At 29.7% G+C, this 27,002-nt stretch overlaps 1 protein-coding gene and 1 long non-coding RNA gene across 8 annotated transcripts in view; one reads left to right on the top strand and one right to left on the bottom strand.

Annotated features, from left to right (window-relative positions):
* Positions 1–10,520, top strand: part of LOC107439949 (uncharacterized) — a 72,325-nt gene extending 61,805 nt beyond the window's left edge. The window contains exons 3-4 of the long non-coding RNA XR_015434923.1: positions 6,523–6,604; positions 10,490–10,520. This is a non-coding gene — a long non-coding RNA (uncharacterized LOC107439949). The remainder of the gene's footprint in view (positions 1–6,522; positions 6,605–10,489) is intronic.
* A 2,917-nt stretch (positions 10,521–13,437) lies between these two features.
* Positions 13,438–27,002, bottom strand: part of LOC107439947 (serine proteinase stubble) — an 84,770-nt gene continuing 71,205 nt past the window's right edge. For all 7 annotated transcript variants that reach the window (XM_071178478.2, XM_043042856.3, XM_043042855.3 and 4 more), the window contains exons 3-8: positions 24,339–24,791; positions 22,652–22,731; positions 21,294–21,400; positions 19,222–19,490; positions 17,132–17,286; positions 13,438–14,116 (exon numbers count right to left, since the gene is read on the bottom strand). In XM_071178478.2, coding sequence (XP_071034579.1) covers positions 13,958–14,116; positions 17,132–17,286; positions 19,222–19,490; positions 21,294–21,400; positions 22,652–22,731; positions 24,339–24,791 — 1,223 coding nt within the window. In that variant the 3' untranslated portion in view covers positions 13,438–13,957. The remainder of the gene's footprint in view (positions 14,117–17,131; positions 17,287–19,221; positions 19,491–21,293; positions 21,401–22,651; positions 22,732–24,338; positions 24,792–27,002) is intronic.

The following is a 27,002-nucleotide window of genomic DNA, read 5'->3' as shown; positions in this document are numbered from 1 at the left end:
GCATGATTGCTGCATTATTTATTGTTGCAATAATTATTAATTTAATTGTTGATTCAATCATAAAACTTCTAGTCTCTTAGTTTTCTACCCTAACTATTCCACTGGAAAGTTGATAACTTGATAAGTATAGGTTTTTCTCTCTAGTTGTATGCTATACAAATACACTTGACCTTAATTAGTAGTCATAATAAAAACATAGTCCGAAATTGTTCTCAGGTCATCTGATTTTTTTGCTGTTAATGGGGACACGTCCAACTGGATAAGTTTTAAGTGTTGGGTACTGAGGAACATCCTTTTCAGTTGCCGCCAAAGAGATTGTATGGGATACCAAACTGTTGATGTACTGCGTAAAAACCACCTTTTTAGGTACATCCTGGTTGCATGAAGAGAAAGAGTTTTTTTTATTAGATCTCTCTCAAAAAAATCTACTAATTAGATCAGAGATTATATTTTCAATTTAATGAATTTAATGTGATTTACATGCTTTTGGAATATATTGTAAGAAGCTTTTTTAAATGATTAATATTTCAAACTACCTTAAATGATAAGATTAAAATAATTGTAAATTATTAAATTTAAAAAAAAAAAAAAACTTCTTTTCATTTATCTTTTTAAACAATTTCTACTCTTATCGTCGTAGTTAAGCAGTAAATTATCATAAAAAAAGATTTTGCTGATGTTATTATTACAATAATACGATATTATTTATTTGTTTTATTAGCTCGTTATATATTACTTTGTTATGTGGTTTCAGATATTGATGTTCAATATCGATAACATTGTTTTATTTTCTTAACCTTTACTCGATAATATGCTGCGAGTACTCAATTGAGGTTGTTAAAATATATCATTATCATTTCAAGGAAAGATAGTTTTAAAGTTGTACTATTTGAAGATATTGAATATATGTTTTCTGATATTGACCTCAAGTAGTTTCAGCCAACATACGGAACATTTTTTTAAATATAAATTATCACTATTACTTACAGTTCAAATTTTTTGTATGTTTCAGTAATTGGTGGAACGAAATAAAATATTTTTTGTCTAGATCTTTCAAAGATAACTTCTTTTAAAAAATTTCCACCGCTCGTATAATATATAATAAGTGCTCATTCTAATTAAATTACGATGCCGAGCTTAAAAACTGCATTATTTTATAGCGGGTTGTGAAACAATGAATTCTAAAATTTTCTCATTCTAATTTCATTTTTGCGGAATGCAAATGCTTCTGAAAGACCGGATTTAACACTTAGATTATGGTTCCGCTGAAATGAGGAGTATAGTCTTTGGAATGCCATATTTCTCCAAAATTTAAAAAATACCCAAGTTATAAAATTCTAAACCAATGTTTTAGTAAATTTATAAGGAAATTATTAAGTAATTGAAAATGAATTGTTCCCAAGAAAATAATGTTCTTAATAGAAGAACCGTTTATGCTTAATTTTCACAAAAATGACGACTGAATCGCCATCTGTTACCTTTTGAGGATTACTAAGTTTTGACAAATCAATAACATTGAAAAATCGGTTCTCCTTGAGAGTTATTACACAGTGAAGAAATATCAGGCTTGAAAAAAAATAGTTTCTCTTTGACTGGAAAACTCCTTTTTTCGCAGAACCAGCTTTCATATTTAAATATCATTCTTTTTTCTGATCTTCAGTTTTTAAATCAAAAATAGGGTCAGTTTCTCGACAAGCCCTCTCCAAACTGTTCTGACGATGCCATTCGAAAACAAACTGAAAAGTTTAATCGGTTTTTTTCTTATGAAAAGAGGGAATATATTTGTTTTGTCACTTTTTGTCATAAATAAACGATTTTGTGTAAAATTCAATGTTTTGAAAACAAACTTTTCATTTTAATGCAAAATATTTTCCAACGGTGCACTTGCAAATATTTTTTGTCTTTTTTCCAGCAAAATATGTAAAATATATATTAAAAATTGATAATTTGAATGGTGCATTTAAAGTGGAAAGATAAAACACATTCAGTAGGAATGTTTCATAAGTGTATAAAAATCGTGAATTGTATTTTATCATTCTTTAAGATTTCAACTTTTTGTAATTTAATTTCTTTTGTAATGTACAGTTAATGTAATCTTGAATGTCATTTTCCTCTATAAGTGAGAAGATATTATTATTTTTAATCCTTAATATTATTTTGACTTTCTTCTTAAAAAAAAGAACGTATTATTTATAATAAAAACGGTATTGTTAAATTTTTTAGGGACTATTTTATTGTTGTATAAAACTTTTTAAATTTCGACATAACAAGTAATAGTTCATAATTAATTAAAAAATTTTATATCTAAGAATTTAAAAATTATTTTGAATATAAAGAAAATTACTATCAGCATTTTTATTTTTTGTTTTGTTTCTCACTTCACGTGTTTTGAAATTGTTATTGATAAAAGTTTTTATGATAAAAGGTAGTTATAAATTATTTGACAAAACTAATAGAAAATGGTATAAACAAGCTGTCGTAGTCTTAGTAATGCTTTAAAGTTTATTTTTCCTGTATAGTCTTTTTTACCTTGATTGTGGAGTTACAGTTATTGCTCACATGATACCAAAATCCATTTATCTTACAATATCCTCTAATCTTTTTGCAGGTCAAGAAACGTGACTTTAGCATTTCAATCCCCTTGTTTACACATTATCATACAAATCGATTTCCTGTATTATTAGTGAGAGTCGTGACTATCTAAATCGATCTTCACGAACTAGTTAATACTACATCTTATTAATAAACTGAAGATCAGAGTTGGGCTTGAAAGGATTAATGCTGGGGAATTACAATTTCAAAATAGAAAAAAATCTTATTTCTTTTAAATAAAAAGAGATTTTATCAAGTGCATTTAAAAAGTACTAAAATGATTACTTGTTTGGATATTCTATCTCATATTGTAATAAAGCAAATAATACTAAAAACGTGTATGTAAATGTCTGGCAAAAATAAAATCTTTTCAAGTTGAAGGCTTAGTCACGATTTAAATCATTTATAACATTAAATGTCATGTTAGTAGTTTAATGATGTGTTCGTGAACTTTTAAGATTCGTTTCTGTAACGTGATAATCTATGTAAATTTATCGTAACGAGGTTTTAATTTTAAATTAATTTAATATTATTATATAAGACACTGTACTCAGTTGTAGATTAAGAAAAGACCATTGCTGTATTGGATTTAAGTAATCATCCGCGATTGTATATAGTTCCGTTTTATTTCATTATCCGATTATACGAGGTTTGTAAATTAAATAGTGGAAACTTAACCTTGAAACTCACAAAAGGGTGCGCATGCGTAAATAGGGTATGGGTGCGGTGAGGTGGCGCTGTTGTCGATGTGTAGAGTGCAAAAAACAGTCGATTTGCTTAGAAGGGTAGTTGTTGCGTGGCGTTAAAGTGAGGAGTTTCGTTTCCATCGCTCTAAAGCATGTTGTGAAAAGGCTTAATGACGAAAAAAGACGAGATGCTTGAATCCATTGTGCTACTGTCCTATATGGTAAAGCATTTGCTCCAAAGGCTTCCACTAATCCTCGATAGCATTCTGTTGCATTTTTGCCACGGGCAACCTCGATTGTAAGCCACGACCGCTGATCACCTTTTGAAAACATGCTTTAGAGCGATGGAAATGAAACTCCTCACTTTAACGCCACACAACAACTACCCTTCTAAGCTAATCGACTTTTTTTGCACTCTACACATCGACAACAGCCCCACCTCACAGCTCCCATATCTAATTTGCGCATGCCCGTCCTTCTGTGAGTTTAAAGGTTAAGTTGCCACTATTTAATTTACAACCCTCGTATACGTATGCTTTCAAAACAATATAAAAGTTTTTAAAAGTTGAAAAACGTCAGACAGAAATTTAATTCTTGCTATCTTTTACGATATGTTGATATGATGATGTTGATATACCTTTGCGATGGAAGCTTGGCATCCATTTGGCGAGAATTTAGATGAAAAAAGGCTCTCTCCATGGGAGTAATGGTTTTTTCTTAACATGCAACTGAGTATAATGCATAGATTGTTAAAAAAGCGAGAATTTTTTTTTCGCGTTGGTAAAAAGGAGCTGATAACTCATTGATTCAACAGAAAATTTGTCGTTATGCTTTGGTTAATTATACCCTTTAGGTTTAGTTGATCCTAGAATAAAATTTTTATAGTTATATATCTATTAAACGCGTTTTTTTTTAAAAAATTTTCAATGATTGGGGCATTGAAAAAGAATAGGAACGAGAAAAATTTAAAAAAAGAAATCAGTAACATCGAAACGCTCATGAGATAACCGAAGGTTGTCGTGCTTGAGTTCGATTGCTTACCAATATCTCGATAATTGCACTAAAATTTATAATTGTGGGAGCAAGGAAATTCTATGAACTATTTTTTCCACACGCAATTACAGAGTAGCATTAAAATATATATAAATAAAATCGTAATTTATATAAATTGAATGAAATGTTTATAAATCGAAGGTTCCACAGAATGAGTATATGTTGCTCATTTTCGAAATTTCCTTTTAAAAAGAATAACATCATACATAATGAGTAAGAATAAAAAAAATAAGTATATAAGCAAGCTCAAATTGCAAAGTGAGCTGAAACAAGCTGCAAAAGCAGTTTCCGGGGTAGGCGAGGGAAGCGATAAAAGGTTGGGGCACACGATTAATATGAAATATGTTTTAATACATATAAGCGTGAGCCGTGATGGCTCAGGTGATAGAACGTTTGCCTTCCGATGAGGTGAACCGCGTTCGATTCCCAGTGATTGCTGGTCGATACGCATTCCGCATCCAGCTTGCACCGACCACAGTGTTGACATAAAATATCCTCAGTGATAGACGGATCATGGGTTAGAGTACCCTGGTCATCAGGCTAACCATGGGAGGTTTACCTGGTTTCCCTTTCCATGTAACGCAAATGCTGGTTAGTTCCATCATAAGTCCTCCACGAAGGCAAATTTCTCCCACTACTTGGTCTAGGAGTTCCCTTGACTTTTGAATTGGGTTCAAAATTACAAGGCTGTGGAATTGAACATTAGTAGTCGTAAACCCAAAATTCAATGACGGTAATAAAATAGTAAAAAAATATAGATATGTGTCTATTTCACAAAGTTGGAAACAACTATAATTGACAAAACTCATACTTATTTTTTAAATGCCTCGACATTCTGAATCTGAAGAAATTGATAACAAATCTAAAACTTTTCTATCACCGTCGTATTTGGCCAATGCATGACATATTTTATATAAATCATGTTACTCAAATCTAAATGTACATTTTTAAAAAAAATCATATATATTAAAATGCACATTTAGATTTAGGATTGAGTAAAATGCAGAAAAAGTACACATATTAAACAACCCCTTTAAATTACGGTAGTTTCATTTTTGCCATTAAGTACCTTACAAACTCTTTTTGTATAATCAATTTCTATTTGAATAATTTAAAAGAACAACTGAAAAACAGGGGAAAAATATTTCACAACAAGCTTTAAAGAACAATGAAAAGCAATAAATCCTTATTTATTTTCTTCAAAAAAATTATTTTAAATCTTGAAAACAATTCTGAATTACGAATGGTATCATGCCGGTACTAAATTCTCATTATTTAACAGCCCTCGATTTATTTAATTTGTTTGCTGAATTTGTAGTCATATTACTTTCATTAAATGAAATTTTTTTTTTCAAGACAGAAAATGATTTAAGGATTTAACTATAACGTAGTTACGTAACGTAACTACGTTATCGATAACGTAATGTTAACGTAGCAAAAGTTTAGAAATCCGTTTCGGGATTGAGAAAGATAAGAAATTTGAGAATCCCGATAAATCTCCAAACTATTAAATATTATATATGCGAAAAATGACATTTTGTTTAATTTATATGTTATATTATTTAATCACAAGCAGACTACATACTTTTTTTTGTCGCGCTTCAGTTTAATACGTTCGCTTGCAATCGAGCTTGCTACGCTTGCTCATTGGATACTTGTTGCTTTTAAGGTTTTGTATAAATAATACATATGCTAAAAATATACAACCTATCCATTATTTAAAAATTTGATTTGTATACTTTTCAGTTTATAAATGCTATAGTTTGATTTATAAATATTTTATTTATATACATTTCATTAAAATTTGGAAATGAATAATTCATAGAATTCCCTATATACGCAATTCTAAATTTAATTTTTCAGAGTCCTAAAAGTTTTAAGTCTTTTATTCTATTATGGACTCGTAAAATCAATAACAAGAAAAGAAACAGTTAGAAAATGAAAAAAAAATATATATTTCAGCCTTGATCTCTATTTATTCCCGTTTTTTGCAGTTTCATTAGAATACCTCCCTATTCTACATAAATTATGATGCTTACTTGAAGGTAACATTAGAAATAACAAAATTACATTAGAAATAAGAAACACATTAGAAATAACTATAATGATATCTGGGGAAGTTATAAAGAATACGATTTTGTTGCAGTTTGTCTGTTTTTATAAGCCGTTTACTATTAACTTTTCATTTTAGCACAACTTATAATTCAGATTGTTTCTGGTTTTCGATGACAACGTCAGAAAAGAAATTTCATCGGTTTTGTGACAATACATGCGTGAGTATATTAGATAATATATTTATTTTTCTTACAAGGTTGAATTATTGAATTATAAGCTGGCATAACCGACCCTTGCCTACAATTACAGTCTAAACAAAGAGATTTATAGAAATAATTACAAAAATGAGCATTACCTTAAAAGAGTGATCCACTTCCCTGTTTACGTGAGTGAAACGCCAGAAGTAAAAACTCCATAACTGGAAATAACTCACACACACACTCTCTCGTATATTTTTCTAAAAACGTCACCCCTGTTCATGAACCCGACACATAAACCGATTTGACGAACTGATGGGTGACATACATCGCATTAAAATATGGATGAATAATTGACTACTTTAAAAAAAATACACTGTATGTGAAATTTGGTAGAAAGTGGTGGGATGGGACAGTCTTATGAACATTTGTTGCGGTTGAACAATAATGAAGATCGTTTTGTTTTATTTGATTGCTGTAAATAAAACCGTTAACTCAGCTTATTTCAGTTTGTTGTTTTTTTTTAATGGTTATTAAAAATTAAATTTGAGTTTTTACTTTTTTTTATCGTGATTTTCGCTCTTTGTTATTAATTTTACTTTCGATTTCCAGGCGATTGAAGTGTTTTGAAGAGATTTCGCGTCTTTTATATATTTTCTGCACTTTCTTTCAAAAACACCACATTGTGTTTATGAACCCGACACATAAATGAATTTGACGAACTGATGGTGGACATACATCGCGTTAAAATGTAGATGAATAATTGAATATTTTTTAAAGAAGGAAAAAAAAACATATGCGACAACTGGTAAAAAGTGGTGGGATGGTGGGGCAATTTCATGATTATTTGGTGCGGTTTGCGCAGCAATGAAGTTTCTGATAGGTTTCTATTTTATTTAATTGCTGTAAATTAACTCAACCGATAACTTAAAGTATTTTAGTAAGTTGCTTTTTTTTTCTCGGTTATTACATATTAAATTCGTGAATTATCATTTGCCCATCATGATTTTTGCTCATTGTCATTAACTTTACCTTTTAGTGCCATCAGGGTAATATTGAACTGTGTGGAAAATATTTGATGTCTTTGCTATCTTTTCCGCACTTTTTTTAAAAAACATCGCATCGTGTTCATGAACCCGACGCATAAACCGATTTTACGAACTGTTGAGTGACACACATTGCTTTAAATTATGGATGAATATTTAAATATTTAAAAAAAAAAAGACGAAAACTACGTTGTATGTGAAATCTGGTAAAAAGTGGTTAGATGGGGCAGTTTTATGATCATTTGGTGCGGTTAAGCAGCAATGATATTTGCGACAGTATTTTCTTTCATTTAATTGTTGTAAGTAAACTAAGCCGTTAACTTAGCGTATTTCACTGTTATTACATATGAATTTTATGAATTAACTTTATTCTTCCACGATATTTGTACATTGTCATCAATTTAACCTTTTAATCCCATTGAGCTACAAGGAAGAGATTTAGAGTCATTTCTTTTTCCCGCACTTTCTTTCATAACTCCATTATACCATCGTTTTTATTTTATTTATTTATTTTTGGTAGTTAAATAAGGAACTGCGAAGTAGCGCTTTTGTATCCAAGATGATGCTGGTAGTCAAAGTCAGCTAGTATTAATAATGATAATTAAATATAAATGATATAAAAGAATGGTAAAATCACAGAATATGAAAACGCAAGTGATATCTTTCGTCAATCAATTGCGACCATCTGTTTAGGATGCAAAACTAGTATCATAATAAAATAATATGCTTAGCGCATCATTTATTTTGCTTATCATATTTTAGAATGGCGTTGAACTACGTCACCGGTGTAAATTGCGATAATACACACATTTAAAATATTTCAAATAAAAGTAGTTAAGAACAAAAATTAATAACGTGTAAGTTAGGTACAGACTTTTCATTTGTTAATGAAGTGTTTAGTCCATTCATTAACTGATTTTCAAAACCAAATATTTACTGGTTCATTAAAATTTTATTTAAAAGTTAGTTTCTTTTCTTTGCTAAAAAACCTTAAATAAAATAAAAATATCATTAAAAACTTAAATCAAATCATAAAAATCATTTGACATAGTAGCGGACTTTTGTGTGACAAATTATAGTATATAAACTTTTTTATTTGTTTACGAACTGATTAGTTCAGTTATTAGCTGATTTTCTCAACCAAATATTTACTGTTTTTCCAAAAATTTAATTAAAAAATTAGTTTTTTTTCTTTGCTTATTCTATTGCTATAACAAGAATCACAGACAGTAAAGGATGCTGCGGCGATGAACTATTCATAAAAATATTAAATATCGGCAACTATAGTCAATGACCATTTCCGTTAAAAAAAACACAGGGTCTGAAGAATTGGAAGTTTTTGAAATAAGCAAAATAAAGGTTGTTCCGAAAATTACCCGATGATTTGAAATTGACCAATGGATTGTAAGGTTTACAGAGTTCTGCATATGAAAGCGGTTATTTATTCTTACCGAAATTTATAATTAATTACTAAGTTTCTCAATAGAGGGCATGGCGTTCTGTACTGAAAAAACTGGAGAACAATGTTTTCTGATGCATTCCAGACAATTTGTAGTGAAATATTCGCACGGGGCTGAATTAATTTAGTCCTCCGAATGCTATACGCTGTTGTTGAAAGTCGTAGTTATTACAATGGTTTTATCAGTTAGCAACACCATCTCTTGACGAATTTTGCAACTATTTTTGCGATTTGGTGAGACATTTATTGCTAATACAACAAATTGTACATTTGAATATCTTTTCCTCTGAAATTTTTCAAATAGTCGGTCATTTTTGGGTTACCATAGTCATTTTTGGCTTACCATTTTCCATTCAAATCCTTTTATTTTAAGTGATGAGATTTATAAGGATCTGTAAGTAATTCTATTTATTATAGGGAATGATCCATAAAAAAAGTTACACTCAACTTTAAACTTGCCTGACTTATGCTTCAAAGTTAGCATAGATTATTGATAGGTAAATGCTTTAGTGTGAAGAAGCAGTTTTCGAAAAAAAATATTTTCAAACAGATATAAATTAAATTTAAAAAATATAAGGAACATTTTATTAAATTTCTCAGATTCCCATTTTCTACTGGATTAAATTGGTTAGTAATTAAAAAGAATAATTGGAATCAGCAATTAAAAATGTATCAAATATATATGATTAAGAAGGGTGCTATGTCTTCGTAAAAAGTTTTTACTTAAAATTAAGAAAACCTCATGAAAATGATTTTACAAATTACATTTATGATACTTGTAAAAAAAGATGGTTAAAATTATTTTGTACCCATTATTAGCTGCAATGGTTTTTAAAAATTATACTTCTTTTACAAAAAAAATCCAAAATTTTCGCATTTAGTCCAAAATACTTTTTTCTTATCAGGGTGAAATTTAATAAGACAAATTTAGACCTCTGTTATCCCATTTAAATAAAATGGAGCTTAAACAAGCTTCATCTTGATTATCTTTTTCCTGATTATGGATATTTAAATGATAATGGGCTACATCAGAACTCGGAAAACTGAATAAGACTCCTGGACCTTAAAAATTGCCAAATTTTCGAAAATAAATTTTGTGTATAAATCGTTAAGAAAATTTCTGTTTGTCATTTGATGTTAAAACTTTTATTATAGAAGTATTTTTAAGCAAATTATAATAATTATATTGGCAAATTTGTGTTAATTTTGCAAAAGTTATTATCCTTAAAAGTATTTAAGAATTATCCCTTCAATCATTTTCGCCAACATCTCGTCAAAGTCATTTTGCTATCTCTTAAATTGGTTTTATATAGTAATTGATAAAAGAGAAATTGACAAAATGCAAATATAATCTGCAAAAAAAAATATTTAAATTTGAACTATTTCTAAATTTATTTTCAGATTTGGCATAAGGAGTTGACGGGATAATACGTAAGTACCAATTTTATACTCAATAATTTTTTTCCTAATTTCTCATCGCAACTCTATTTTCCATTAATTTTCTTGAAAGTTTTATTTACAAATGGATTTAAAAGATCGCTAGGGATTGTTCTGTTAGATAGTCTTAAAGTGTTAGTCTTAGTTTAAGTAATTGAAATTTTTCGTGCGATTTTTCAGAAAAAATACCTCAAGGGCAATTTTTTTGCTTTTTCTGTTTAAACTGATGTTTTTTTATTTATTTATTTTCATGTTAAACAGCTTTAAATAAAATTTGAACATTTTTTTTGACATTTAAGACACGAAGTATAAATTTAGTCCTTTTTCACTGCTGCATATTTTTGTACAATTTTTTAGGAAACATCCAAAAAAATTTTTTTTGAAAAATTGTAATTAAGTTAATATTGGTTTAATAAATTTAGTATATTGGTTTAATATAATTTATCTTCAGTTTAGAGATCTTGTGTTTCCTTCATATTTCTCTAGTTCAATACATTTTAAAAGCCTAGAGAAACGAAGAAAAAGTAGTTCTAACGATGAATAAATCACTTTTTTGTATGTCGTTATTAGCAAGTATCTTGCTTTCATATCTGATCACAGAACTCACATTGTTCATAGTGAGATATCCAAGAGACTAATTCTGCGCTTTAAAAGTAAATGCGTACTTTATTATAATGGTTTAAATTTATTTTTGCCATAATTTCGATATAAATAAGTTCCTTTCTTGCCTTTCTTAACTTCGATTTGAGGCAAATTACGGAATTAGTGTAAGCGTTCTGTTAAAAAATGTATATCTTTTGTAACATTAATTATTCTAGCTGTTGAATTATGTGTCCCAAATAGTAAATATTTTTTTCAGACAATGTGCATTGACATGAAAAATCATTCTTTTGTAATTATAAAATTAGCTATTTTTTAATCCACCAATTTTTTCCGGGGTGAATAAACATATTAGGATATCGGTGTTATACTCATCTTCACATTTGCAGTCATCTGTAAATTTATGGGTGAGCAAATATTTGCATTCGTATATGCAAGCATGGAAATTATAATAATATCGAAACTATCATTTAGGAAAAATTATTGCATTTCTCATTAAGTCCAGATTCTATGGAAATTAGTGCAATTTTGATAAGATGATTTTTAAAAAAAATCTGATTTACAATCTTGAGGCTTTTTTTTTTGTAATACCAATTAGTAATTCATGTTAGGGTTTTAGAGTGAATTTTCTTCGAAATTGCTTTCTAATATTTTTTCTTTGTTGAAAAAAAAGCTTTCTAAAACTTGAACACAAATAGCTAATTGCTATTACAAAAAAAGGCTAAGCAATTGTAATACCGATTAAAAAATTATCTCATCAAAAATGCACAGAATTCTATCGAATCTGGAAGTAATGATAAATGCATTTATTTTTTTTTTCTAAATGAAAAATGTACAGTGTGCAAAATAAAAAACATAACACCGTGAATAACTTTTTATATAATGTTGGGATCTTCACGTTCTAGGACTCCATTTTAAGGTTCAAAAGGGTGACTTCAAATATGTTATTTAATAAGTGCTGACGATATATTAAGTTCCAAAATCAGACACATAAACGTACTTTCACTGAATGAACCTTGAATGAACAGACTTTTTTTTTCACGGATTCGGAATTCTGACTTCCAAAAAATAGGGGGCAGCCCACAATCTGGGACATATAGTCCCAATAGTTTGGTCTGGACAGCGGTCCAAAGTTTGAACCCCTAAATGTTAATTTTTGCGTATTTTGCCATATCTAAATTTTTTTAAGCGAATTAAAATTTTTCTTGCATATAATTATAAAATTCATTTAGCCAAAGATAATTCTATAAATTTTTTTTTTTTTTTAGTGAGTATGCAATTTTTTATTAGTGTTTTTTTTATAATAGTCGAAAAAATTTTAAATTGTAAGGTTATGCAATCTTTTACAGTTTTAAAAAATGCATTTTTACATAACAAAATACAAAATTTGAGCAAAGTCAAATTGAATTTTAGAAAAAGAGATAAATTGAAATTTAAAAATATGGCTTTCAAACTATTCGGCAGATAACACATTTCGCTCATATTTTGCCAGTTAAAATTTTTTATTAAAACTATGGGAAAACTTGTATACTTCGACTATTATTTAAGATAATAAAAAAATAAATATGTATTAAGAGTTATATTTTGCATGGAATGAAAAAAAAACAAATTTTATAATTCATAATATTGTGCAAAAAGTTTTTTAATTCGCTTAAAAATTTCTCGAGATGTGTCAAAATATATAAAATTAACATTAAGGGGTCCAAACTTTGGACCGACCTTCTGACCAAACTATTGAGACAATTTTTCCCAGATTGCGGCTACCCCCTATATTTTGGGGGTCAGAAATCCGGATCCATAGAAAAAAAAGGTATGTTCATTCAGAGAAAGTACGTTTTTGTGTCTTAAATATAACTTAAAATATCGTCTGCACTAATAAATTAGCATACTTGGGATCACTTCCTCAAACAATTGAGTCCTAGAACGTGAAGATCCGATCAAAAGTAATTAAGGGTGGTTCGTATTTTATACTGCGCACCACTGTACATACAATTGCGAATCTTTGCACACCCATAAATTTACGGATAACTACAAATGGGAAGGCGAGTAACCGACATCCGAAAATATTTATTCACTCCGAAAAGAGTTGGGGGGGGGGGAGTGAAAAGTAACAAATTAGGCAATTTAATTTGCTTGGGAAACCCTGCAATTTTTTTCGATCGTGCACTGTATCGGCTGGCCCAATGTATGTGTTTAAGGTACGTACTAATGAATCTCATTTTTATAACAATACATTAACAATTTCATGCACGAAGCACAGCCCTGGAATTAAACAATTACACCTTTTATAAAATAGAAGACTAAACAGTAAATGTTTGAGTATAAATATTTATTTACAATTGATAAAAACATACATTTTACACTAGAAAAAAAAAAGCTTTAAACTTTTTCCATTCATACAATTACACATAAAACAATGAAAGCACACGTTGATGCACAAAAATGATTTTTCCCTGTGATTTTTCAGTGGTCCCCGGTAGACAAGTCAGTCTGATATACATCAGGTCACTAAAAATATTTCCCTGAACAAAATATTCAGGTTTTGTGACACAAGTAATGAAAATTGATAAATATAACTCACTTATGATAGACGAATCACTAGTTTTGAACTATTTACCTCAAAAGCACGTTCGCTTTCTGTTAAATCATAGCCAAATGACGAGTTTTATGAATAGACTAACATAGTTTAGAAGTTCCAGCTTCTGCTACACTAATAGTTCTTCTCACTTTTTTTTCCAGAGAAAAGTCCTTCTCTTGCAAAGATTTATCACATTTGGCTATGGCGTCACCAACACATGTTTAGCATCTACCGTCAAAATAAAAAAAAAAACCTCAGCTAATCACTTGCATAATCCAGTTCGTGAATTTAGATATCCTAGTGCAGACACCAGGCATGTTAGGCTCTGCACAGCCGATGCCCCAGGATATAATACCAGCGAGAAACCAGCGTCCATCTTTCCTCTTTGCTTGCAACGGGCCTCCAGAATCTCCCTGAAAAATTATTGAATAAATACTAAGTATACTCGTGAGAAAAAGTAGAAGTTTAATAACGTGTCCTCTTTCTGGAAAACAGGATAGTTCCATAAAGATAACAGAGTTCTGTTCTGGAAAATATGTCAAAAGGGCAAGTACATTTTGAAATTTTACGATCAAAGTTTTTGAAATGGGGTTATTTATATCCATACAAAATTTATATCAATAGTAATAAGCAGAAAAACTTTCTGAAGACAAATTACCACCTAAATAGTACTTATCACAAAATTTGAAGTAAACATTTTATTGATAGTTTGATACTATTGTTAATAATAGTTTCTAAATTCCAACAGATGGCGCTCTCTGTAAAGTGATGTAAAAGGACTAACTGCATGCAGTTTCCTTATTGGCGCTGTACCATCGGCTCTCCAAATGTTACATACAATGATCTCGGGGTTTTAAATCATTACAAACGCCTTTAATGTATTCAATAACAAAAACAATGAATGGTGTTCAGGGTACAGTGCCAATGAGGAAACTGAATACAATTTATCCTTTTACATTACTTTGCAGAGCGCCATCTGTTGGATTTAAAGAAATTATTATTATTAACATTGAGATATATTATTAACACCCATACGACTTACTTGAGTAAAAGTAATGCTAATCAAATTCTTAGAGAAAATAAAAATGTCTGCAATTCAAAAAGGAAACTTTGCATCAAGATTTTGATCCTTGATGCAAAGTTTGTATGGTTTCGAAAAGCATTTTCAAAAGCTTTGATACTCTAATTTCAGAATATGCCACGAGTACTGAAGCATAAAACATTCATTGAACATGCCATTGGGGGAAGTAATACTGCTTCTATAAATATAAAGAATGCATTTCAAACTTTTCATGGAGTGTACTTTTCACAAGTGACTGTAACATGTTAATCTACATGAACTAATTTCAAAATCTTTCTTCACTCTATAATAAACTTTGCATTTAAATTTTTGAAAGCGCACAAAAAGTTAAAAAATTTGTAGTTAGACTTATTATACTACTACTAAATTAAACTTATTTTGTGTATTTTTACATAAAGGAAAAAGTTTAACAGGATTTTAAGCTGGTAAAACTTTGAAATAATTGTTTGGCATCCAATATCAAATTGACTGATGAGCAAATGTTTTTAGATTTTTTGTGAAGTATTTCTTTTACATTCACTAGACTCATAAAAAAAGTTAGTTTGAATTAAAGCTGTGCATCTCTTGTTTAAATAAATCAGTTTTCATTTACAAATCATAAATTAGATGAACGCTATTTAATTTTTGGTTGGGCCAATTTTTTCTTGTAAAACTCGCCTACGTAGGATTAAATGAAAATAATTAAACTCATCTGAGAGTTGTTAGTTAGTAAATTAAGTTCAAATTCTAAAGCTTGTTAAAAAAATATAATATCTAAGATATAAACATAAAACAAAAGGTGTACCGTGTTTCTTTATAATATTAAGTAGTTGTGTATATTAAGTAGCATTATAACATCAAGTAATAGCATTGTAACACTACTACTTAAATATTGTAAAATCACCTCACACACTTTGTTAAAATAGTAATAGTGATACTTCTTAAATAATTAAAATCTTTCATAGTGCAATTTGTTTTATTTTATTTTATGTATCAAAATGTATTGTATTGAACTTAGTTACTGAATTTTAAATTTTATCATTGTAAGGATTTTTAAAATTTATGCTTTATGCTTTAAAAGAAAACTTACACCTAAAACCTAAAATTTGGTAACTAGTTTCAAATGAAGACATTAGAAAAGCATCAAAAGTGAATTTTCAAAAATTGCGAGAAAAAAATTTCTCTTGAAAATAGGTAATATCTGAAAGGTTTGATCCCAGCATTCCAAAATATTGTAACAGTTTTAAAATACAAATTTTCCAGTAATATGTTTGGAAGTAAGAAATACAATGTTTGCCTATACTAATTGCTTTGACTTACTTTAAATCAATTGATTCATGTTAAACAGTAATATCAGAAAAATAGGTTTAGCATCAAAATCTATTTTATTTCCCTTGCACTTGACATGGAAAACGTTTTTATAAAAATAAAATATAAAAACTTTATCTTCTTTTAAGATAAATATAACAGCATTATCACACTTTTTTCCTAGCAAAATGAAAACCGTTTACGATTACATAAGTATTAACAAATACATTTTAAAAATTTAAATTAATAAAATTTAGCACAATTATACAATTTAATTTTAAAATTATTTGGTTTAACTAATTTTAACTTAAAATTTAAAATTATTTTTCAGTTTTCATACATAAATGCACTGAGTTTACGTACATTCAAATATAATGATGAATCTCAATAGTGTTTGTTCCATGATACGTGCTAACACAAAAAACTTAGTAAATGAGTTTTTAATTTAACTTAATTGCAATACTAATTCTTGAAAAGGTTGTTTTAAGGTAAAGATTTTACTATTTTGAAAAGAATATAGCTTATATACTATAATATATATTAATACTATTATACAATTAATATTTATGTTCTAGACTTATAACTTATGTTCTATACATGCTATAAGATGGCATCTAAGTTTTTGGGAGCTTTTGTTCGAAAACTCATTCAGTGACCAAGATGACCATTTATAATAAAGTCAAAGACTCAGGTTACTAGTCTGTTCAAGCAAGGGAAATTTTCATTGCAAAAATTAAAATATATGTAATTAGAAACGTTTTGCTTCTTGAGTTAAACAGCCATTTTATAGCAATTGGAATGTTTTTCCCTCTCATTCAAATAAAAAGTATGCAGCCAACAGAAAAACATTGATAATATTTGAAAGCATTTAATTTTCATCATTATTCATTATTTTTTTTATCGGATAACAAAGTTATCGGATAAAACCAGTTCATTACATAAGAAAACGGGCTGATTAATTCATTAAAACTTGGAATTAAAAGTGAAATTTAAGATGCATAAGTAATTTTAAAATTACTTACAAATTTTTTTCTTCAAGATATTGAGAAGCTAAGCATACCTGACATGAATCTCGTCCCCCTGCTTCATATCCTGCACATAAGAAAATGTCCGGAATACTTTCTTGCCGCCCCGCAGTATGGAACATTTGTTGACACTTTTCGTTGCTGATGATTGGCACTTGTACCTGCTGTAGTTTGGAGGGCAAAGTACCACCTACGATACATCCATTTTGTATTAAAATCAATGCATAAGAAAAATAATAATTTTTAGTCACAATATATTATTAGGCTCTAGTGTGATTTAATATGTTTATGTATCATTAAATGCTTTAATTCTCTTATCTACAGCATGGAACTTGAATTGCACTAGCAATATGTGCAAAAGTAAGAACATACAATGCATGATAACTGATTCATGATTGTATTGATGAACTTCAGCAGTTAAATGTCGAGATAAAGAATTTACAACCACTTAGCCATTTCTTTTCTTAAAAGCATGTTATGGAAGAATTTATTCAAAACTCTGTGCAATAATATTCAAAACTCTGTGCAAATCGGGTAAGTGAATTTATTAAACCAATTAAATTTACTACCATTAAAAAGTTTCTTTACAAAGTAAATTTTGAAAAGTAAAAAAAATCAAAGCAGATATTCAGTAAGTCAAATCAGCAAGGAAACAATGTATATTTGATTGGATTACTAACAGAAAAGCAAAAAATTCCATAGTGCACGAAACTCAAAGAACAATACCTAGTCAAGGTTGGACACATTTATGTAGCATCAAGCTTATTTCTTCACTGTGCCCCTTTGCACATCTACAAAAGCTATTTAGAATTGGATTTCCCATGCAGTCTTCTATAATTTAACATTGAAAAGTACTTTGTACATCTGCAAAGGTGCTTGCCTCAGTAAGGGAGCATTATAGACCACCAGTCTGCTAGTTCTAACTTTGAAAAGACACGCTGTTTCCCTGCGTGTAGCTTCCTCTAGTTTATCGCCATTCGGTAAGAGAGATGATTGCAGTTTGGAAATCAAACCATTTCTTATTTAAACCATTTCCTTTCGTATATTTGAGTTCTGATGATTTTGTTTATTATTGCAAAGATTCTATTATTTACGTTGCGTATCAATGAATTTATAATATTATACATCGAGTTTTGCAGATGTGCAAAGTAACAAAAGATGTTTTCCTCTTAAAAATTGTACCTGACTTTTTCTCTGTATGTTTCCTGTATTCTTTGACCAATTCCACATACGAAAATTATTATTCTTTACTTTTGTAAAGTGCGAAGTGAAGGGTTAAGATAAAAATTGAACCTAATTATTTAAAGATAACAGAATTTAATGGTACTATAAACTATACTCATGTAAAAGAAAGCTATAAATATATGCGAATATGCAAAACAAGGAAATACACATTTAAAAAACTAAATCTTTTAAGTAGACAAAAGAGGAGAAAATTTATTTTTCTTATATTTATTTAGCAAACAAAAGTGCATCATTTTCGAACATAGAGGAAGATTGGAATTTTCGGTGGTGATAGACGTTTATTTCGTAACCATTTTTGCCGATTCTCCCTTCCTATTTTTTCCTTTATAGTCTAGAAAAACGCAGAGTTTTTAAAATTTTAATTTTATTTTATTACTTTCGTTTACTTTTGTTTTACGTCTGAAATTTTGTTTAGGTAGAAACGAAGTTGAATTTTCAACTTGAGATACATTTTTCTCGTGTCATTTAATAAATAATTTTAACTTGGATTGATTTCCAGAACAGAACTTCAGGTAAAATTTTAACTTTGCCCAAAAATAGGCAGAGATTTGTATTGGTAATTCATTTCATTTGACGATAAAATGGTGACAATTTCTGATTCCATTGACTAGAAATCATGGAAACTAGTGTTATGTGTTCGTGCTAAAATTTAAGCATCTGAGTTGCTCGAAAACGTCAAAATATCTCAAATCAATATTTCATCGTCATAAACGAGAACGAAAGATAGAAGATGAAAAGTCACTAAATCAACTCGAGGTTTAGTGACTAAAAGGTGGACAAATGGTGAAAAAAATTAAAGTTAATTAAATGGTGAAGAAAAATTAAAATTAATTAAATGTTAAAGAAATGTTAAGGAAAAATAAATAGAAAAATATGAAACCTTCACTCAGTCTTCCCCATCCAGTCACTGTAGCATTCAGTCCAATGAATGTGTCGTCCATATCGGGCAAACATATGGGCCTGACATGGGGTTGAAGAGTTAGAGGAGACTCCAGCTTCACAAGAGCTAGATCATGCTCGTATGTGAAAAAGTTGTATCTTGGATGTACCACTTTCTTCTCTATGCCTCTTTCTTGGAAAGGGGCCGGTTCTTGTACAGTAGAGAAATCAAACTCCCCCACACGAATTCGTATTTGAGACTTGAGCAGGCTAGAATACAAAAAGTAAAACTTAGAAATAAAGATGATTAATCAATTTAAATAGTTGTACATTAAAAAATCAACTATGAACTACTTAATAACGAAATTGTAATTAATCACAATGTAAACAGGTCGCTATTTGTATTGATCTGTTTACTCTATAACTAAATTTAGTTTGGGAACATACATTATTTAATACGATACATTGTTTAATATCTCCCTTTGGGAATTAAGTGGTCGTTTTTCGAAGAAAAAAAAATTAAGATGACAGGTACATTACAGTTCTAATTATTAATTTAAATGAAATTATACAGTTCTAAAATAAACTTTTGTTCCCCATTTTACGACACGGACGTTGACCATTGACTGTCTCACATAATGAATAAAAAAATATTCAGATATCAAAAAACCTGCAAAAAACTCTTATTTATTAAACAGAATTGTAAACATCACTGATGTTATTTTTTAAATACTATTTGGAAAGAAAAAAATAATTCGTCTACAGTTTAATTAATGCGACATCAATAAAAAATTTCCCTTTTTAAGTGTCTTTCTCGAACGATTTGATTGAAATTTTCGACTTCAAGTTAAAATTCTCCCCCTTCACCTGTTCTACAAACTCCAGGATCATCAAAGAGGAGTTAGGAGTAACTCCTAACTGGAGTTAGGAGTAGGAAACACGTACAAATTTATATTTTTAATAATTTCCAGTTTACTGCTGAAATCCAAGTAAACCGAGCACTTTTTTCCCCTACTCTTCACTTTACAAACTTAGAAAAAATTTAGAACATAAAGAAAATAATAACCTACCGCATTCACTTGATTCAGATTTTCACGCAATTTGTTCTCGGCAAAAAGATATAAATTGAAATTCATTCGGTGAATAATCATAATAATACTAAACATTGGTTGGATTTTCCACACGAAAAGGGAATCGTACTCTTTATAAATAAAATACAAGTCTTAAGGTTAAGCGATTTCCCAGCTCTTCACACTTCTCCCCTCACCATTCCAACGGTTTTCGCAAATCTTGCTTTTTCCCCACGCAAGTATATTCCAACTGTTTACTGAATTTACCATGGGGAAAAAAGCAAGACTTGCCGAAATCATGCAAACGGCGAGGGGAAAGTGTAGAGTGTGGGGGAAGCGTTCAAACTTGAGACGCCTATTCCTTTTACTAATATATAAAGTGTAAAGTGTGTAGTGCAGTTATAAAAAAAAATATGTAAAATACATTAAAATAACTTCGTTTAGGAAAGTTTATTTCATTTGTTGTCATATCAGCCAAGAAGTTTTGCGAACACTTGATATAACAATTTCGGCGGCATAGAGTAGAATTATAAAAGGATTAATTAATGAAGTTATAATCAGTGGGCCGGGATAGACTGATTGGTAGGACGTTAGGATCGAGTTTGTGAGAATGGGAGTTCGAATCCCACCGGCTGAAGAATCCCTGTCTATTAAATGGAAATTGGTGCACGTTAACTTTATCGGGGTCACGAAGTCCTCCAAGTTTCCTTAACAAATCAATACCTCTGGAAGTACTGAAGTGGACAATGGTCGTTCTCTAGTTCAGGTCAAAATTACGATGTGTGGATGAATTAATGGACTATGAACGGGTCTTCCCGGTAAAATGGGGTGCGTGGATGAAGTCGTATTCTTGGCCATAGATGGCGCCACTGAAAAAAACGAGAAACGCACCCTTTGCTTAAAAAATTCGCTTGATTTCAAGCAGGCTTGATGATTGGCATAACATAACATAATCAAACAGTAATTTTACGTAATATTTTTATTCTGTAGAATAAAATCTTACTCATCAACACAATGAGCTGCAGTGGCTATCCAGTTGGCGTTTAGAATAGCACCTCCACATCTATGTGTACTCGCAAAACCAAAGAATGATGACCTTCGCACAGATACCTAAACAAAAACGCACGACATTACATTTACATTTCATGAGCTGAATGAAATTTGTGATATTGTAGGACAGGTTTAACGTTGTACATAGTAACAAATAAAGTAAACATAAATACAATTGTCAAAGGTCATACTCCTATTTGATACAAAGGTATTGTCAAAGGTTATACGCTTATTTGTTGATTGGATAAATTAAATCTGGAGGCAAAAGTGTCCGAAACTTTTAAACTGCATAGTAAAAATCGAATATTCTTTTGAAATTACAGTTGTTGGACTGATTGAGGGTAGAGGCACTAGGTCCAAAGGACATGCAGTGCCATGTCCTAGGACATGTAGTGCCAACCAATACGATTTGCAATTGCAGTTGAATCGCAGTCTGCTATAATACGGAAAACTGAAACACTACTGTAAAATTATTCCATAAAAAGGGAAAGATCACCGAAATGTCTTGGAAATCATAAACCTTTGTGTTTACTGTAAGGCTAGAGCTAATTAAAATGGCGTAATAAACTAAGTCTGACGTAAAAAGAGGGAGATTAAGTAAAATATGAGGTGTCAAAAGTAACTAAAGTACTTCAGAGTCTTGGATCCTGCCCTACAGAGTACACAAGTATTATTACTATAGATGGGACAAAAACTGTCAAAATATTATTAATAATAATAACACAATTTGTAACTGAGATATGTAAAAGCAACTAAAATTAGCTACGCTATTTACTATGAGCTTTAAAGAACACTTTCCTTCACTCTGTATTGTAATGAAAATGTTTGTTTTTATAAATTTGTATATTTAAAATAGCAATAAAATACGAGCTATTTAAACTAGCTATAAATATTTTAATTACATACATTTATTGAACAAAAGCAACACTAGCTACATCTTCCATTCCAGGTTCTAAGTTTCAAAATTAGCTTATATGTTTTTTTTAATTTTACATCGAACAAAAAAGTTTAAAAGTTTCGAAAAAATTATAAGTGGCTGGTTTTAAAACCTAAAGCCCTATTTAAAACGTTAAGCTTCCTTCTCAAATGAGTCGGCTTAAGACGATTGTCATTTTCCCCCTATGCTCCTATTGAACTCTATAATGAGTAAATTGTAATAAAACGTTTCTCTTCTTCATTTGAATATTAATTTACTATACCTTATGTTAATAAAATTGACTTCATTTCTAGCAATAATCCTGAAATATACATTAAGGGTGGTCATTTTGGAACACCTCATGCAACAAAATACAATATATAAATAAATTTTACCTGCCAAGGCCATTCTCCAAAAGATGAATGTGTTCCACCAACAACTTTACTCTTCGGAAATAAGGCTGGAATTCCACATTCTGATTTCGAAGAGAAACATTGTAAAGGAATTAGATGTAAAAATTAAATAATACTGGGTTAAAATTAGCTTATTTCTTCCGAAAAAAAGGTTAAATACAACTATATAGCTGTCGAAATTTAGAATATTCAGCATTTAATACTCTCAGATAACTATCTAATCAAAGTTAAAGACCATTCGTATTTAAAAAAAAATGATATTAAGTAGAGGAATATTTTATTTATGTTACAATATTGTAAAATAAATAAAATATCTAAAACGATAATACCCTCCAAATTTGATGAAAACTTTATTATTATTTATTATTTTCATTAAGTTGAACGATAGTATCACGTAATAAGTTTAAGAATTATATTATCGTTAAAATTCGAACGATGTTATGGTTCAAGTTTTATGTTCAAGTTATATCACAAAGTTTTTAACAGTGTGTGTAGTTTTCACTGCTGCTAGTAATTTAATTGCTTAAATTTAAGAAAAAAAATTATGAACCGATTAAAAAAAAAAAAGGTAATTTGTTTAAAAATAAAATCCTATGACGAACAGCGATATGAACGTTAATAACCGTTCTATCAGCAGTATTCAAGTTGGTATCAAGCTTGACTTTTTATATATATATATATATATATATATATATATACAGTGCACTCTCGATTATCCGGGTTAATCACCGGTACAGGTCGCACGGACAATCGAAAAACACGGATAATCCGAAAACTCCCTTTTTTTTAAAGAAAAAATCAATATCAGTACAAAAAATATAAAAATTACTGACATTTGCATGCTGTTTAACATCAAACTAGTAATTTTCCTTTTAAAAAAATGTGTAATGTGTCTTCGCTATATATCGATGCACATATTTTACGAGCCGCAGTAATGTCACCGTAATCAAATCCTCCCCTATAATCTAATAAAGTTTCCACAGAGCAGCAGAATGAGAAATTGTATTTCCCTCATTTACTACATCTTCTGCATCAGTTACTATTATCACTATTTAATTTAACAACAAAACGATGTCTTCATCTGTCAAATACTGGAACCCAGGCTCGCATGCATCACTTTGAAACCAGTCTTTTAAATTTTCTTCATCAAGAATTTCGATACCTTAGATTTCTATTCCTTGTTCAAGAATCCTGTTATCATATTTTTCCTGAATATTTGAAGAAGATTATTCATCAAGCAGTATGATCTTTCGCCGCGATCGTGATAACGTAGACGATTTTACCTTTGGCCGTGCTGCTGATATTCCATATACAGCAATCCAACAACGAATTTGCTTTCTTGAATTGCTTCAAAAAATTTTGTAATGTTATAACTTCACGAATAAAATTTTTTTAAACTTGAAAATATTTATCTTTATATTTTTTGTGTGACTCCGGAATGAGCACGGATAATCCGCAAACCGGATAATCCGAGCACGGATAATCGAGAGTATACTGTATATATATATATATATTGCACATTCAAGTAATGTTCTTCATTTTAAGACTAAAATAATGAAATAATTGCGCTTGGGTCCTAAATCTTTATCTAGAAAAGTCCTTTTTGAATTACTTCTAATTAATATTATTTAGACAACGCATTCCTTGTAATTTAAAAAAATATAATTACCTAAAGAATCTCTATTATCAGGCTTGGCTGTTGTTGTTGTTGATGACGTTTGTTGAGCCACTGTTGATTGAATGGTAGATGATGATATAGGCCTTGCATTCGTTGTTGGAAAATTAAACGTGCCAATCGTCAGCGGAGCTGTTGTCATGAGGATTGGAGGTTTTGTCACTACTGTTGTTTGAACACTAGAAGCGGCTGGTTTCACTTTATTAGGCAAATCACCTTTTGGAGGAGAAAAGGGTGGCATAGATGAATTGCTAGAAGACCCTGAGGATCCTGGAACTAGATTATCTTCCTCTTTTGGCAATGAACAGCATGTTCCTACCAAGAAACGGTCCACGCAGGGTCCGAGTTGAACACCATCTGATTTGATGCATTGCCATACAAACATGCATGTTCCTTTGTCTCCCATGGCATTTGTGCAGCTCTCTGGTCGAATTTTGATGGTAGATGCTGAAATAAAGAATGCAAATTAATTTTAAATGCAAATATAAATAGTTTTGATGACAGTTTCTAAAATAAGGAATACGAATGAGATAAATTGATATGCAAATATAACTTTGATGGTAAATGGAGAAATTAGGTTAGGACTGCTAATTTTTGATGGTAGATTGTGAGTTAAGACAGACAAGTTTAGGCATTTTTTAAAAACACATACGAATTGGAAAAGTACATCAGAATTCAATTGATTGTGTGGTTCAGCGATTGAGAGGAATTTGTTTGGAAGTAAATACAGCAGATACTACTTTTATTTTAGAGGCATTGTTCATAGATCTGTGGTGATATAAATGTTTAATTCCATAACCTTGTGATTCTGAACACAATACGTAAGGTTGGGAAGGTACTGGATCAAACACTGAAATAAGATTGCTTCAGTGGTGAGCTTTTTGAATGGCACTCTGCATTTTCGCTGCATGGAAACTATCGTGGTCGTTAGAGCGGTGATTGGTGCGAGTCGGCAGAAGCATACTAACTGACCGTTCGTGGAGTCTGGATTTAAACCACAGTCATCATTTTGGAATTAGGAAGTCCTATACTGGGAAATAATGGCTAAACAGACAATAATTGTGAAAAAATTCATGTGTTTTACAAGAGCAAATTTAATATTCTAAATCGTTAATGATTTTATTTTTCAATTTTCAACTTTTTATATGATTTTAGAAATATTTGTTTTAAGAAATGTTAGGAAATTATCAATATTTGTGTCGTGCTTTTAAAGCTTTTTAATTTCCTCTAAAAATTGAATTAAATCTAAAGTTATAGATCAAAATATGTTCCTCTTTATTGAAATACTTCCGTATTATTTTAATTATGATCACATTAAGAGCGTACATTGTATTTGAGAATATGGATATGTTATGAGAGAAACGATAAATTAACATAACTATAATTCATAGTGTCTATGTAATTTCTTAAGCAATTGGCCACAGACGCAACGCAGAATATTAGTTGCCAGCAGTCAATACAAACTACTGTTCGCTTTTTCTATTGTACTACAAAGCACGTTATACTAAAAACTATGAAAAGAAAATAGCGTTAAAAGTAGTTTCTGCACTTGCAGCGTGTTTCAAGTTTGACCAATGATTTCACACAGTAGTTTAAGGCTGTTAAGCTGCTCCAAACATAGGCAGCATTCCTTGATTAATAGCTTCAAATAAAATGGTGTTACAAACTAAGTGTAGCAGAAAAAAAAATAAAAGGGGGTCTACATATTAACAAGAAAAACTGAAATCCCTTGATCGATATTTCTTAGTGGTCATATCCATTTTAAATCTTTTTTTGATTTTATTAAAAATTAATTCTCCTTATAGATAGTTAATAATCTTAAAATAGTAATAATAAACATAGTGGGTTTTGAAAATTACTCATGATTTCTGGAGAAAAAAAAATTGATACCATTATTAAGATTCTCAAAATTGCACTAAAATGTTTAAAATTTATATTTAGAGATTAAACATTGATTTTTAAGAATTCCCCCTTGAATGTTATTTAAAAAAATTCATTTTACTAATAATACAAATCTCAGTTTCTTTTAATAATATTAATGTTTAATTTACATGAGATATATTTTTTCCCTTCCCTTAGCAGAGCTATTGTAATTAAGCGCAAAAGTGGGAAAAAAGTGAATATCAACACTTTCATTATTTCTTCTAAACTTTTTTCTTTTTTAAATTTGTTTTAAAACATGGATATAAATTTGTTTCAAAACATGGATAAAAATTTGTGACAAAAATATGAATAAAAAGAAATTTAATTATAAACTAAGTTTTATCCAAATGAAATATTCGGAAAAGAAAAAAAAATGTTTTAAAAGAATTATTCTTACTTATATTTCTTAAAAAAATTAAATACAAAACATTTCTTGGCAAGGATAAATTTTAGACAATTTTGTGATCAAGTGCTTTGTATAAAGATTTCTTTTTGTAATGTTATTGTGTAGTTGTAAATTTCGCTTACAGATAGCAGCACCATTCACTTAAAGAGTTAAATAACAAGACACAAGATGGCAGCACCATAAATGATTTCGTCTTTCTTTGAAGTCAGGCAAAACTTTTTCTTTCTTAGAATTTGTTAAAAAAAAATTAATGAAAAATCGCTTTTTGAATTCTGAGGATGTCATTCTTTTTGTGAAAAGCAAAATACTTAAAAGATAAAGGAAAAATC

This window comes from Parasteatoda tepidariorum, chromosome 6 (assembly GCF_982258835.1).
Source record: "Parasteatoda tepidariorum strain Cologne lab strain chromosome 6, Ptep-v5.0, whole genome shotgun sequence".
Lineage (NCBI taxonomy): Eukaryota > Metazoa > Arthropoda > Arachnida > Araneae > Theridiidae > Parasteatoda > Parasteatoda tepidariorum.
This window is presented reverse-complemented; position numbering and strand designations above follow the sequence as displayed.